At 40.2% G+C, this 15,580-nt stretch overlaps 1 protein-coding gene across 1 annotated transcript; it reads left to right on the top strand.

Annotated features, from left to right (window-relative positions):
• Positions 1-7,033: 7,033 nt before the first annotated feature.
• On the top strand, positions 7,034-15,210 carry Fgg (fibrinogen gamma chain). Its single transcript, XM_004869216.4, has 10 exons — positions 7,034-7,398; positions 7,494-7,538; positions 7,730-7,913; positions 8,021-8,114; positions 9,675-9,805; positions 10,083-10,216; positions 11,067-11,251; positions 12,682-12,959; positions 14,297-14,466; positions 14,990-15,210. The coding sequence occupies exons 1-10, from the start codon at positions 7,321-7,323 to the stop codon at positions 15,002-15,004; spliced, it is 1,314 nt and encodes a 437-aa protein (XP_004869273.2). The 5' UTR covers positions 7,034-7,320; the 3' UTR covers positions 15,005-15,210.
• The last annotated feature ends 370 nt before the right edge of the window (positions 15,211-15,580 follow it).

Here is a 15,580-nt window from a genome sequence, read left to right as displayed (position 1 = left end):
TGTGTCAGTCAGTGGTTATTGGGTAATGTAAGCCTCATAAATATTCCAAATTAATTTTAGAAACTTAAGATCCAATATTAGCATGTGGAATATGTTGCTAGAGAATGGTAGGTTGATGTTTCTAGAGAGCTGGAAGAACGGGGGGAATCTATTCTTAGGTTATGATTCTTAAGCTTAGACTCTGAACTGTCAATGGAGATTGAGATCAGTACCTATTCCTCTTTTGGGTCCTTATATTTTGCTTTACCAAAAGACCAGATGAGAAAAGGGTCTCAAAGTGGAAATAAGGAAGCATGTTTTTTACATAAACCTCAACGCTTGGTCATATATGCTATCAAAGGCTGAGAAAGAATTTTAGAACTTAGTTTATTGTACTTGTCTTCCAATTAAGCTGCAATTAGCCAGACTACTGTATAATTTAAAAGATACATTTGTTATCTTTGGGAACTTGAGGTTACTAAATCATTAACAGCTGTCAAGATGGAAAAGACCAATTGTCTTTGGAGGTTAGTTCTTTGCAGTGGAAGAATTTGGATTTTCTGGTTCAGCCCATCTGATGAGAAGAATAACTCACAAACACGTTAGCTGGTTGTACAGAATGAATAATTTTACCAGAGTATGATATTATTAAGAGTGAAGCTAAATTTAAGAGGCTTAAATTTTTTCATCAGCTGAAAAAAATAGTTAAATAAAGAACATAAAGCCAGGCATGGTGGTACACTCCTGTGATCCCAGCACTTTAGGAACCTGAGGCAGAAGGATAGCAAGTTCAAGTCCAGGCTGGGCAGCTTAGTGACCTCCTAGTAAGACCTCGTTTCAAAATTTAAAAAGGGCATGAGGTCCTGAGTTCAATCCTCAGTACTCAAAAAAACCAAAAAAGTCACAATGACTGTCTCCTTTCTTCCTGATGCCAATTGAGGGGACACCCTGCACCACTTCTGTAACTGCCTCGTGTACTGTGCTATGTGATCGCCTTGCTGCCCTGTGAACAGGTTTTGCTTTCTTGACTGATATTATAAATTGCTTCATGTTCATGTCTCAAATTTAATTTTAATATTTAACTTTAATGTTTTAGCAATATTTACAATTCATAACATTTTAGTAAAATATATTGTATCTATGTATAGTAAAATATATTGTATTGTATGTATAAATCTGTAAGTATTTATTAAGTGTATTGTTTTCAGTGCTTCAGATAACAGCAGATTAAAAAAAAATCCTAGGGCCGGGGATTTAGCTCAGTGGTTCCATTGCCTCCCCCTGCAAGCACAAGCACCCGAGTTTGCTCCCCAGTACCAAAACAAAACAAAACAAAACCCAAAACAAACAAAAAAATCCTTCCCTTTATCTTCATAGACTTTACATAAAGTTCACTTTAACAAATATATCATTATGTGATTATTGAAATTTTATGAGATCATGATCCCTCAGTTCCATTAAGAGATATGGTGAGCAAGTTATATGTCTATATTTTCTATTTCTTATATGTCTATGTCTGTATTTTCTATTTGAAGAAACTTAAATTCAAGACTGATAAATTCATATTTAATTGGAAAGGAAATAGGGAGTCTGGTTGTTTTGTACTGTTTCACACTGTTGTGCAGGGGATGGAACCTAGGGCTTGTGAGCCTGAATCACGGGCTCCTCTGTGAAGCCCCACCCCCAGAGCCCTGGAGGACCTCATGAGGACAGCACTGTCCCTCAGGCCACAGGACAGTAGCATGTAGATGGTCTCCACCACCGTGTTTCCTGGCTCATTATCACAAGGTCGCTCTTCTAGTATACTGTTTCCTTCTGAGTCCATCACTTACCTGGACTTGCCAAATCTCTGAGAGCCCCCAGTTTCAAGCCTCCCACTTGGAGATGCCTAGGGCCCTGCAGGTGGCCATGGTGAGCAGCCATGAGCTTGTCCCCACCCGGCACAAACCTAGCAACTGTCACTTCATCAGAGTGCATCCCTGACTACTCAGCCTAACATAGCAGACGCCTCTCATTCCCTTAACCTGTCTTATATTTGTTTGCAGCCCCTGTCACCAATTGATATGATATAATATTTGCTTTTTTGCCTCTTTCTTTCCACTAAAAAGAAAACTTGACAGTAGGGTCTCTGTTCATTGTGTTGAATAGGGCCTGGCAAATAGTATATGCTCAGAATCTATCAATTGAACGAATGACCACTTTGCTCTGCACATTCAGCATGCGAACACCATGGGATGCTGTGCCGTTGCCTGGCAACCAACTTTGGGGATATATATCTGATCAAAGTTTACTTTCGGTATTTCCTTGTAGTTTTATATAGTTTTGTGGTCAGAGTTAAAGATAGCTTGCCATGTAAGGAGGACAAGAGGGAGAGTGTGATGAAGAGGCTTCCAATATCCACAATGAGATGACAGAGAATTAGATATCAATGCTGTACTATTGGGTAATTAACCTAGTAAAGCAAAGTAGGTGAGAGCCACAGGAAAAGTAGATATGTGCATATGCTTTCTGACCCTGGGGGATACATAATTAAGCAATGGGGTTCCTGGATTTTGGTAAACAGAATTTCCTCTGTGCTGTTTGTAAAAGATGAAACACAGGGTGTTCTAAATTTTGACTTATCTTTGTTTCTCAGGGGATGAATTTGTTCCTGTTAACCCTGTAGGTTAGCCATTCCTTGTAAACTACAGCTGCAGTGGTTACCATCCAAGTGTGGTTGACACTCCAGTCCTTCTTGCAAAACATTCAGTAAATATTTGGGCTTTGGACTTAGCTAGTTTTGCAAATTCTATCATTGTTTACCAAGTGGAGGTCAGGGCTCTACCACTCCACGTAATGGACTCATAGCAATCGACCTTTGAAGAAGGTGGGCATCTTTCATAGAGGATGCAAGGTCCCTCAAGATGTCAACAAAAAGCCTTTACAAGAACCCATTCTATGTAGCTTTAACTTTAGGACTATAGTGCAATCACACTAGGGCAACAAACCACCTCAAGCAGTTAGAATGTAAAATAAAGATCCAAATCTCATAGATATTTTGTTTGTCTTCATTCCAAAGTGCAGGATAAAGCAAGTGTGACTTTAATCAGGATAAGATGAATTGTTTTGTAGCTGAAATAACATTTTTCATTTTTCTGACCCTCTCTTTGGGAATGTATACTTTGTTGCAAAAACAGTTTGCATGGAAAAACAAGGAGGCCTTTCGTCAGAGAGCTGCCGCTTGGCACCATAAGCCCACCTCTCCTGCAAAGCTTAGAAGCTTCCTTTCCTAGAGCATCTCCTTGGAAGTATAACTTGACCCTTCTGTAAGTTCGCTTTTGACCCAGCCAGTGGCTGCTGTCCTGTCGTCCCTCTTCCTTGTGCCTCTGGGTTTTCTGTCTTTGATTTACATAATAAAAGTAAAAGCACATTGTTTGTAGACTACCAACAAAACATTTTCACTTTCCATCAGCTATTTTTATCCACAAAGCAAATACTCTGACAATGTTGGTGTCCCGAAGGGGTATTTTCACTGTGAGAGTGTACTGGTTTTCAGTCTGCCAGCAAATCATTTGCTTTTTGCCTCATTTGAGGAAATCCAGTTCTGAGGAGTCAGGCCACAGATTTAGCTTGGACTATGAATGGTTTACTTAAAAAAGGCCCTTCATTATCAGAATCCTTGGAGCTTCCTACCCCATATGGGCTTCTTGCTATAACCTACTGAGAGAATTCAACTCATCAGGAGCTATTGAATTCAAATCACGAGGTCAGCATGGAAATCTGCTTCCATCTTAAACTGAACTGAAAACAAGCTAATCATAAAAAATTAAAACATATGTCTGAGAAAGACTGTAAAAGATCATCTAACCAACTTTAACCCAAAAGAGGAGATAGATGGATAGATTTAAATATATGTTCATACAATCACGCACACATTTATACACATATACATATTATTTTTTAAATCAATAAACTTTGCTAAAACCCTGTTCAATCAGAGCACAACTTTGATTCTCAGGACACTTTGTCTCTGTGCATCATTTTAGATGAAGAACTGCTTTGTACTTGGCAAGTGTGGGTTTGGGCCTGATGGAATTAAATCCCTGTTCTGGCACAGCGACTTTGCTTATATCACAAAATCCCTCCATGTCTCTCCTCATTTATAAGATCATATTTCCCTCCTACGTTTGTTATAGGATTAAATGAGAGAATACACAAAACAAAAACAACTAAAGTGCACTGCAACGTGTCTTCAAAATCGAGCTGTCTACCGCTGCTTCAGGACTAGATCATTTATCACTAGGTCAGAGAACTGTCTTCATTGATGAGCCAATCAAATTCAAGTTCAGCAAATAATTTTGGAGCAAAGATGAGCAAAACAGGAGGCCCACAGAGGGAATTACCAATTTACAGGAAGACCATCAGTAATACATGGAAATCAGGACACAATTAGATGATAGAGAATTTGGGAAATTATTACTCTAGCAAACAAGACTGCTGGCCTCTGACTCAAATTAAATTATTTTGGCTTACATAGTGCATATGCCATTTTCTCAGAAAATAGCCCTAGAAGCACAGCACATCTGATTTAATAAATATTTTTCTTTCCTGGAACTCATTAATCATTTATCATTTATCAGAGAAAAAGTTGACCAAACATAGAGGAGAACAACTAGTTAAAATTTAATAGCCCTAAAGTGCGCTAGACAATACAGAGCCAATGTAGGTCACTAAATCACTGTTGGCCATTTTTTTTCTCAGGTTATCTTGTCTAATAAGATTGTGATTTAGAATTTGAGGTTGTGGTCAAAAGTAAATCTCTTTTTAAAATATCCTGAGAATGCATCTCAGATTCCAATGCAAGTCAGTAAAAAGCCAAGAAGAGAAGCACTCCAGTTCTAAAATGGGATAAGACAGAATTTGTGATATCCTTCATTTACCAATCTTGTACATACTATGAACACTAGTATATCTAATTAAACTTTATGAAAAAGACAAAAGCCCAACCTGTGACTGTATGAATTATTACCTTAAAGTCAACAAGACAGTGTCTTACGTTCATTGAGAGAAGATACATGATGTCACTATGCTGTGTGACACATTTTAGTTGAATACAGGCACTGGTAGGAAAGTACATCTCTCATACACCACCTAGCTCTAGCATCACTTGGTCTCTGATTTCTAGAATTAATTTAGGAGGAATTTTCATGAATTATCCAATGAGTGCTTTTTTGTCTGGGCAGTGATAGAATGCTTTTTTTATTATTCATTTAACAATGTGTCTTGAAAATTTTTCCCTGTGAGTAGATGAACCACTTCATTCTTTTAAAGATTGTTTTGTATTCTTTTATGTGATATTCAGTCATAAATTTGAGCATTACCCTTGCCAGAGTCACTTACTTTTGTAACTTGAAAGTTTTAAAAGGTATTAAAGTATAAACTTTAAAGGATGACTTTCAGCCCAATTCAATTGAAGTGATCAAATAATTATAGACTGTTATGCTAGAAGCTATGGTCATAAAAGTGAGTTTACATCTAATGGGATTGATACAATATGTATAGGTATAATATAAAGTTGCTATAAAAGGGTAGGACTGACTGCCAGGAGTTTGTTTTTTGGGGGTGTAGATGGTTGATGAAATAGAACGTTGAAGTTGTGTAGGATTTTGACAGTCAGAGATACAGGAATGTGAATGAAGGCAAACTAGGCAGAGAAAAAGTTACACAGGAAAAAAAAAACAGCTACAACTGTATAGTACACAACAGGGGGTGTTCTGTGATTCAATTTGATTAGACTAGATAGAGGCATCCTTTAGGAAATGGCACCAAAAGAGAAAAGCAGTGAGGGTAGGAAGAACGTTTTTGTGATGTTTATATTCACTTTGATGGGAAGTGGGGAGACACTGAATGTTTGTAAGCTGGTGCCTGTCATAAACAGCTACATTTGAAGAAGCTTTGTTTATAGGAAGATTAAAGGAAGATCAACAAGTGGATTGGAGCAGGCAGTGACTGACGTGGAGGAAAGGAGAAAAGGCTATGTTACCAGGCTTTTAATAAGCTGGTAGTATGGTGATATGATTAGTAATAACTAAAAAGCTAAAGAGAAAAGACAAGGAATCTGGTTCTTAAGGATTCATATCATTATAGAAATTATTGATTAGTTGCATGACATGAACCTTTTGTGTTTTCAGTGCTATGGATCAAACCTTGGGCCTTACACATACTAGGTAAGTGCTCTACCACCAAGCTACAACTCCAGCCCAAACATTTATCTTTGTTTTCAATTCAAAACATAAATATGCCTTTGAAAAGACTTAGAATCAAACATTCAGGTGTTAGTGTTTCCTTCAGACTGGATATATTTCTCCTACTAAGGTAGTTCATCGACTTTCACAGTAAGTTTGCAATCAGAGGAGGAAATGAGTGATCATAAAAGTCAAGGACATTAATAACGGTGTTAACGTACAATTGTAAATTATCAGCAGGTGATGACAGAGATCTTTCCCTGTCACACAAAGAAGCTCTGGGGTCAGGACAAAAACGTGGCCTTTCTCTGACATCTCAGGTAGTCTCTTTTCCTCTCACTGAAGGTCAAATATTTGGGAGGTAGATTTTCCCAGCCCCTGCCTTCCATACCCAGGTTTTCCTCTGAGAAAACAAGAGGGCTTGGGCCCCTTTCCCTCGGTGGCAGTGGGGTGCCCTGTCAGATGGTTCTTCCTGTCAGAGAGATAGTGAAGCTGGAAAGCTAAGTAGGAAGGGAGAGCCTAGAATATGGCCACAGAGAGGGGCAGGGATACATATCTGGCCTCATCTTCTTCTGGGAATATGGAATTGGTCTATGGGGGAAGACAAAGCCACCTACTCCTATAGCCACAGGTTAAAAATAATTAATGTTACCTCACCCTCGGGCTAAGAAAGGTCTTTAGTAATTGGGGTGGGGGTGGAAGGCCCATTGTAAGCATGGCTGGGTTTGTTCTAGTAGAGGTCAGAGCTCTGTGTTTGCTGTCTAGGCCACGTCCGGGAAGAAGTGTCACACAGGCAGGTCCTTCCCTCAGCAGTGGCTAATGCTTCACTCGCCTCTGGAGATGATTCTGGATCAGGGAAAAAGGATTGGACCAAGCCAAAAAGGAGGAGTTTAAAGCTGTGTGCAGAATCTGGGAATCTGACCAGGCATAAGTTGGAGCCAGAATGAGGAAAAAGCGACGGGAAAGACATCCCCACCATTCTGGTAAGAAGCCCCGTGATCAGCGCTAGCCACTCCCGGTCTCCTCCAGCCCTGCCACTTACATAAAGGGACAGGCGGAGCCCAGGAGGTCACAGAGCTGACAGTACAGGCCTCGGCGCTCTGGGCACCCACACACCATGAGTTGGTCCTCGCATCCACGGAGCTTTATTCTCTGCTTCTCCCTGCTCTTACTGCTGTCTTCAACATGCCTGGCAGTAAGTGTGCTGTTCATAAAACATATTTTAAGTGGGAAGCTGAAAAATAAGTAAGTCTGGTAAAGTAGTGAAATATCTGTATTTTTCTCTTTTAGTATGTCGCCACCAGAGACAACTGCTGCATCTTAGATGAAAGATTTGTAAGTTATTTTTATGTTATTTGCTTTCTGTTTTAACTAGAGAGGGAAGCAGAATTGAAACAATTATTTTACAAATAGCATTTGACACTTCAAAGTTTGCAAAAATACAGTTGCACTTTTACTTTTTTCTTGAACAGATTTTAAGTGGCGCTTTTATCAAGATGCTTAATCACTGCATTGTTCTTCCTCAGGGTAGCTTCTGCCCTACCACCTGTGGTATTGCGGATTTCCTGTCCACTTACCAAACGTCTGTACACAAGGACCTCCAGGCCTTGGAGGACATCTTTCATGATGCAGAAAACAAAACGACAGAAACCAAAGAACTGATCAAGGCGATCCAAATCAGCTATGACCCTCATCAGCCAGCAAAGCCAAGTGAGGGACTGGGAATGACTGAAGAAGTCACCGAAGAAATTCTTCTGCGGTTGTTTTGGTCACCCTGTTTGCTAAAGTGTTGTTCTGTCTCTGATCCCACATTGCAGATGCAATAGAGATGGCTACGCAGAATTCCAAGAAGATGATGGAGGAAATTATGAAATATGAAGCATCGATTTTAACACATGACTCGAGTATTCGGTAAGCATTCTGGTTTTAATTTGCTTTCCAAGATGGATTTAGTTTTTATTTATTATTGCATATTCAAGTGAAAGTAATCTAAGGGGTTTAAAATTTTTTTATAATATCCAATTGATGGCCGGGGATTTAGCTCAGTGGTTCCGGCACCTGCCTTACAAGCGCAAGGTCCTGAGTTCCATCCCTGGTACCAAAAAACAAAACAACAACAACAACAAAAAAAAATCCAATTGATGTTATGCTTATCTTTAACCCGCAAATGGGTGGTAAGAAATAAGCAAGTAGAAGGAGGATATTGACTATTAAATTATATTGAAGGAGGACCAGAAAAACAGATCTAAAGAGATTAAGTTCAACAAACTGTTGCAAAGCTATGTGTAATCATGTGCACATAATCTGCGGTTATGTATTCTTCTCCTTTTGTAAGCAAAGCTATGTGTAAGTTATGCTTACCTAACTTGTACACATGATTATGTATTCTCCTCCATTTGTAAGCAAAAAGTCCCTGTTACTAGCTTGCCAGGGACTCGAACTCTGATCATGGAGTCCCAGACACAGTTTTAGTCTCTCTCCCAAGGTTTTTCCTAAATCAAACTCACAGCAGACTGAGAAACTGTGATCAGTGGTGGCTAGGGAGAAGCAGCCCAGGAGGGATGTGTCCTCTTTTGGTATCAAACAGCCATTATTGTCCTTGTCATGATTATTATCATTATAATCAGTATTATTATTGCCCATCATTGAAACTGAAGGAGACTATTGAGCAGAAATTGTCTAAAACCAAGCAGAGAAAGTGGTCCAATAGTTTGTCTCCCTTTTTATGTTTCAAAGAAAGACATACAGGTTTATGCATTCTAGATAGTCCTCTATCATCTCTGAACATTATAAGCATAGAAACTGCAAACACGGGTTTTTACTAAAATTCCTGCAGCCTTTTCTAAAGCTATGTTACTAGAAACACTAAGAAGAATGAGAAAATGTCTATTTTATTTTATATATGATAATGCCTCATCTACCTTTCTCATGTAAGTTATCGACTTACATGAAGCCCTCAAAAGGACCCTCAGTAGGCTCACATGGAAAAGGAACAAGGCTTCAGCACGTACGGATTACTGCTTCTGAATCCTCAGCTTTCCTCTTACCCAGCCATATCCTTCATGTAGGTTCTTATCTGCTGCCCCATGTGTAAGGTAAAAGGTAGAATGACCATTTACAGTGACCTTTGTTTATTGACAATGACTTTGTTATTTGTGTTCAGAGTTAAGACCGTTCCATAGCGAAAGACCATTCTAAGACCATTCTAAAATGGAGTAAACTTCATTCTAGGTGAAGGGATTCAGAAAAATTATATTCCTTTTTTAATTGACTTTGGGAGGGGTTTCTAAAAATCCTAATATTTTAATTCACTTTAATTTAGTAACATAATTTTACAGTTTTCCCAAAAAGGGACTGATTTACTAGGAAAGTGTTCTTGAAAGACTAAGGTAGCATTTCTAAGAGAAAATACAGAATTGATCTTCTGAAAGGAATATCTTATCTCCTGTTATCTTATTATTCCATTTGTAGATTTTTGCAGGAGGTATATAATTCCAATAATCAAAAGATCAATAACCTGAAGCAGAAGGTGGCCCAGCTGGAAGCACAATGCCAGGAGCCATGCAAGGACACAGTGAAGATTCATGACACGACTGGGAAAGGTGAGCAGCTTGGGTCAAATTCATCAAACTGAGGAGTTTGTGTGTGCCGGTGTGGGTGGATGGGAATCCCTGGGAAAGCATCTAGACCTTCAACCTAAGGATTCCAGTTGCCCGGACTTTTCCGGAGGAGCAAACAATAGTTTGGAAACGATGATGATATGAGAAAAAAATACTTCTTGGGAAATGAATCATTTACTACAGGTTCAGGACTCACTTTTGAGGCTGGCGCAGTCTCACCAGGTCTCAAGCCATAGCAAAGGTTTCCCTTCTCCTTCAGACTGTCAAGACATTGCCAACAAGGGCGCCAAGGAGAGCGGACTTTACTTCATCAAACCTCTGAAGGCGAAGCAGCAGTTCTTAGTCTACTGTGAGATCGAGGGAAATGGCAACGGGTGGACTGTGCTGCAGAAGGTAGTGTCCTCCTCCCGTGTGGACGTCGTCAGTGCCCACGTGCTCCCCGGCAGGGCTTTTCTAAGCCCCTTGGAAACCTTAACCCTCTTAACCACACCACGGCCCCAGGCGGTGTAGATACTGCTATTGGCCTCACTCGCAGAGGGGGAAACTGAGGCGTGAGCCGTTATGTAACTTGCCCCAGATCATGTAAGTAATAAGTGGCAGGTCAGGATTTGAATCCGATCAGTCTGGTTTCAGAGTCCATGCTTCGACTCAAGTCGGTGCTGGCAAGACTGATGCAAATTCACGATGGCGCATACGCCAAGTCCTTCGGTGGCAAAGGAATAGAAGCGACCTCATTCGCCGGGGATCAAGATCTACTCCTGCCCATTACACCGAGATGTGGCCCCTCCCTAAAGGATGTAGTTGGGGCTCCTGCCGGTCTCTGGCACCCCTGTGATGTAGCTCCTTTTATCTCCCTGCACTGCTACAGTTCCTCCTCCTCCTGCAGGGGGCGCTCCAAGGGCAAGCGTGATCGCTGCACGGCAACACCGAGAATCCCTACCAGGCTGGAGCTCTGAAGTCCTCTAGGGTCCTGTTAAAAACCTACCGCTAATTTAGAATTTACTATATGCCTGGCAGTCTTTTAAGTATTTCCTTTATGTTCTCTCATGTAATCCTCACTGCAATCCTGAGAAGTTAGCATAGTTACTCCTATTTGATAGTTGAGGAAAAAGAGGCCTTTGGCCACTTAATTGGTAGTTGATAGAATCCTACCTTCCATATTTTCGATAGAACCTTGACAATATTTCCTATATGTGAATTGATAACCTGTCCTCTCCTCTCACTCGTGCCCTTGTGTAATTAGAGGCTCGATGGCAGTGTCAATTTCAAGAAAAACTGGATTCAGTATAAAGAAGGTTTTGGACATCTGTCTCCTACTGGCACCACAGAATTCTGGCTGGGAAATGAGAAAATTCACTTAATAAGCACACAGTCTGCTATCCCATATGCATTAAGGGTGCAACTCAAAGACTGGAGTGGCAGAACCAGGTACTGTGGAGAGAAGACTTCTAACATTTGTGGCAGGGGTCATCTGGGATGTGCCCTTTCTGCCTTTCATCAGACCCGTGGCAAACACAGCCTGAAAAAAGCAAAGAGCATATCCAGTAGTCACTTTCCCCAGGAATGAGATTAGTTCTTGGGCTGTCCAAAGAGATATATTCTTTCCAGGATGGATCTGATTATTGTGGTATAATTTATTTACCCTGGAAACATGCAGACGCATAGCTAGTTACTGATCTTTTGATAGGTACCAGAGGTTGAGCATGAAATTAAATTTAATCTGATCCAAATAACTATTTTAAGAGGAAGGTATTATTATTAATCACAGTTTACAGATTAACTTGCTCAAGGTCACATTGCTGGTAAATGATAGAGATGGGACTTGAAATCAGGTAGTTTGACCCTGGAGCCCAGCCTCTTCATGACTATCTTTGTTGAAAAGTGAATTCAGCCTCTTTGGATTTTCTGTTCATTGGTCACTCATCCTGTCAAATCTTAGGTTGCCCTGAAATTAAATATGCCAGCTCCTTTGGTGGTCTAGAGCTCCCTCTAGGAACAGACATACATGGGGTCTGTGAAAAATAGCCAACCCTCTTCTTATGCTTATGGAATAATGAAGCATATTCTATCACCAAACACATGGGATATTTTTCACCCAGAAAGTATCATAGTTAGTAGACCTTCTATGAAAATATCTCCCATTTCTCAAGTACAGAGAATAAAAAAGAGGTTAAAGATTTTCTGGGCATCTCTGCTCATTCACCAAGGCCCTATTCCCTCCACTCCACAAAATTATGGCTTCTTTCCTAATTGCTCGAAGAGAAGAATCTCTGATTCCTACACCTCGTGTTTTGTGGACCACAGGGGGATGGCTTTGTTTCCATGATGTCCTAGCAAACCTTCCTTCTTGCCACTACCACAATGCCTTGGGAAAAATAAGCCCTGTTAGGACCTCAGGCTTCAAGTGATATGCATGTCTAATGGACACTCTTTGTGGTTTGGTGCATTAATGGTCACTCACTATCAAATAATTACTATAATCTCTGATGTGTGTGCAATGCTAAAAATTGGAATGAAAATAGAAAATAAGAAATTAGGTTCATCTATACCTTTTGATTTAATATTAGGACCCAATAAGTAAAAAGCACTCCTCAAATGGGTGAAGTTTTTAGTTTTCACTGGGATGTCTGAAAGGCTGCTAGCCCCATCCTAGGTGGTGTCAATAGTCCTGGACTAGTTCACATATCCATTCTTCATGCCACATCTACAGAAAGCTTTACCGAGTGGAATGTGTCTGTTTTAGCCTTAAGAAGCAAAATAACACATTGCAAGTAAATATGTCCTGTGGAAGAGGGAACTTGTGAGATTCCTGAGGAGGGCTCATTACATACGTGATGCTGCTATTCCCTACTTCACAGTACTGCAGACTACGCCATGTTCAAGGTGGGACCGGAGGCTGACAAGTACCGCCTGACCTATGCCTACTTCATTGGTGGAGATGCTGGTGATGCCTTTGATGGCTTCGATTTTGGTGATGATCCAAGTGACAAGTTCTTCACATCCCACAATGGCATGCAGTTCAGCACCTGGGACAACGACAATGATAAGTTTGAAGGCAACTGTGCAGAACAGGATGGATCTGGTTGGTGGATGAACAAGTGTCATGCCGGCCACCTCAATGGAATTTATTACCCAGGTATGGCATTCTTCCTCAGGTTCTGAATTTGTTTATAATGTATATTTTATACAAGGTAGTGACTAGATGTAAAGAATGAATAATAGCAGTAAAGACTTTTAACTCTGTAGCTCTTTATTGGAAACCAGAGTTGGATAATACCAAGCTTGTGCTTAAAACGGTCCTCTCTCAAAAACTTCCACCTGCTGCAAAATATCCAGTGGTTTGTCATTGTGATGAAACTGTCAAGGTCAGAGTTGGGACTTTGGGTTAACTGTAGCCATAGTTTGTATATGATCTATGTGGACTGAGATTACCAACCTTTTGTTTGTTAGCACATTGCCCTGGCTCAGTTTCTCATGAGCTATGTGTCAGACACAACCAGTGAGCAGTGAGCAGTTTCCAGGAGAGATGGACTAAAGAGCAGAGAAGTACTGATAAGGGCTGGGGCTCCTGAGAACTTGAGACATGGGGACCACAGACTTATTTCAGGCTTGGGGAGGGTGTGGTTTCTGTAAGGTTGGAATGGTTTAGAACACTGGTTTGAGTTACTGCTGAAGGATTCACTGGGAAGCAAAAGCTATGACCACTCTTCTCATCTACCCACGAGCAGCCTTACCTCCTGAGGGCATAGTTCTAGTGAACGACCAACTTGTAGTCCTCTCAAAGACTTTTTAAACTAAACTTCTGGTTTCTACAACACTCTTTAAGTGGAGAAATATACCATCCATACAGTTGGAAGAAACTTAGGGAAGATGCTGGATCCATATGACCCAGGGTTACCTCGATAACCTATAGTCCACTTCAGTATCAGACTTCCAAAATTACATGAGCTCTATTGCCCAGGGCCTAGAAAGCCAATCAACCTAGCCTCCACTTTATAATGGAGGCATAAAATAGCATTCCAGAACCACTGTCGAAAGCTCCTCATAGTCTCTTCAATTAACCAGTAGAATGATGTCATGAGATAGCATCAGGCTGCCAGATCAGGAATCTTGTGGCTCCTGCTGTTCTCACCTACCTGAGGAAAGATTCTCCACAAAAGCTGAGTCCAGGAAGGGTAAGCCTAGGGAGAGAGATCACATGGAGAGCTCTGGAGATCTAGCCCTGTTAGTAGTGGTGTAACCATGAAACGAGACTCAGATGTAAGAGTTGCCTTAGATATAAGGGATTATTTAAGAGTAATTTAGTTTAATTATAAACTGAGATTCTAGGAATCTTTAGGGATATTTTTAGTTGGTGTGTAGTGCTATAAAGTTGATATATCTGGCAGTGTACTTTGTAATGGATAGTCTTCACAGATTTCTGAGATATGGAAATGCAAGAGCAGAGTTATGTACACTTGCCCTTCGTTTTAGGTGGCACTTATTCAAAAGCATCTACACCCAATGGTTATGATAATGGCATTATCTGGGCCACCTGGAAATCCCGCTGGTATTCCATGAAGGAAACCACTATGAAGATAATCCCATTCAACAGACTCACCATCGGAGAAGGCCAGCAGCATCACCTGGGAGGAGCCAAACAGGTCAGCCCAGAGCACCATGTTGAAGTAGAATACGACTAACTCATTGGGCCCACAGAGTAGTGGCTGAGAATTAACTCCTAATGTCTACTGACCCACACAAAATGTCAGGAATTTTCTAAGTTCCTTCCTATCCTCTCTTGCTATGTTTGTTAAATTTAATTCTCCTTGATTTCCTTAAATGGAGATTAAAACTACCTTTGGATTGTGTTCCAAAATTACTGAAATCAGAGTTATTTAACAATTGTTTATTTGAGAAGATAATATTTTTAACTTATTTCTGAAATATATAAAAATAAAATTACTGGCTTTTTTACATTATTATGATCACTTGTCATTTTTACCTTGATGTTTTTGATATTATTTCTTTACAATTTTAGTAAATACTAATAAAATGGAAAATTTTAGAGTTTAAATAAAATATTTTCCTGTATGTATTAACCCTAAAGCATTTCTATTTAATTCTTTTACTGAACAGAAAGAGATATATCTTTTTAATATATTTTTGTTTGTTATGTATTCATAGGCCGGAGACGTTTAAAAGACGGTTTCAAAAGTGATTTGCTTTTTTAAAGGACTTTATCTGAACAGAGAAATAGAATATTTTTCCTATGGGACAATGGACTTTCAAAGCCTCATTTCATTTTAAGAATAAACTAAACTCATGTTGAAAACTCCATTAACAGTTTTATGCTGGTGATAATTTATCTACGTGCATTTCAATAAACATTGTGTTTCCTAAGAATAGATACATGGTATCTTTTATTGGCCATCACTTTTCATCAGTTTGGTTACTACAGTGGGGCAGTCGTCAGTAGTGCCTGAGCTCTCACTTTATGCTAAACACCGCCCTTGACTCTTGGGGGTTGGGAAACACAAAGGAAACAGGAATCATGGCTTTGCCCTCGCGGGGATAGGAGGCATCCAGAGTGCAAGAACCCAAAGAGACGTTCTCACTTGGGTACAGAAGCACAAGGCAGTCACATGACTAAGTGACATGAAACACAAGGGCAGCTGGACACTCCAAACACTGGCCATCATGTGTGGACACTCTGAGAGGACCGACACAGCAGCGACCTTTGGGGACAATCTTTCCAGGCTCACTGGTGAACTGGGA

This window comes from Heterocephalus glaber, unplaced genomic scaffold (assembly GCF_053883595.1).
Source record: "Heterocephalus glaber isolate CG9 unplaced genomic scaffold, H.glaber_assembly_v1.0 deba00000613, whole genome shotgun sequence".
In the NCBI taxonomy this organism is placed as follows: domain Eukaryota; kingdom Metazoa; phylum Chordata; class Mammalia; order Rodentia; family Bathyergidae; genus Heterocephalus; species Heterocephalus glaber.
Note: the sequence above shows the minus strand (reverse complement) of the source record. Positions and strands in the feature narration are given on the sequence as shown.

Excerpts from the sequence above, each read along its gene's own strand:
- Fgg (XM_004869216.4), top strand. The coding sequence starts at position 7,321 with ATGAGTTGGTCCTCGCATCCACGGAGCTTTATTCTCTGCTTCTCCCTG. Across the intron at positions 10,217-11,066 it reads GGTGGACTGTGCTGCAGAAG|AGGCTCGATGGCAGTGTCAA; the intron begins GTAGTGTCCTCC and ends TTGTGTAATTAG. Across the intron at positions 12,960-14,296 it reads CAATGGAATTTATTACCCAG|GTGGCACTTATTCAAAAGCA; the intron begins GTATGGCATTCT and ends CCTTCGTTTTAG.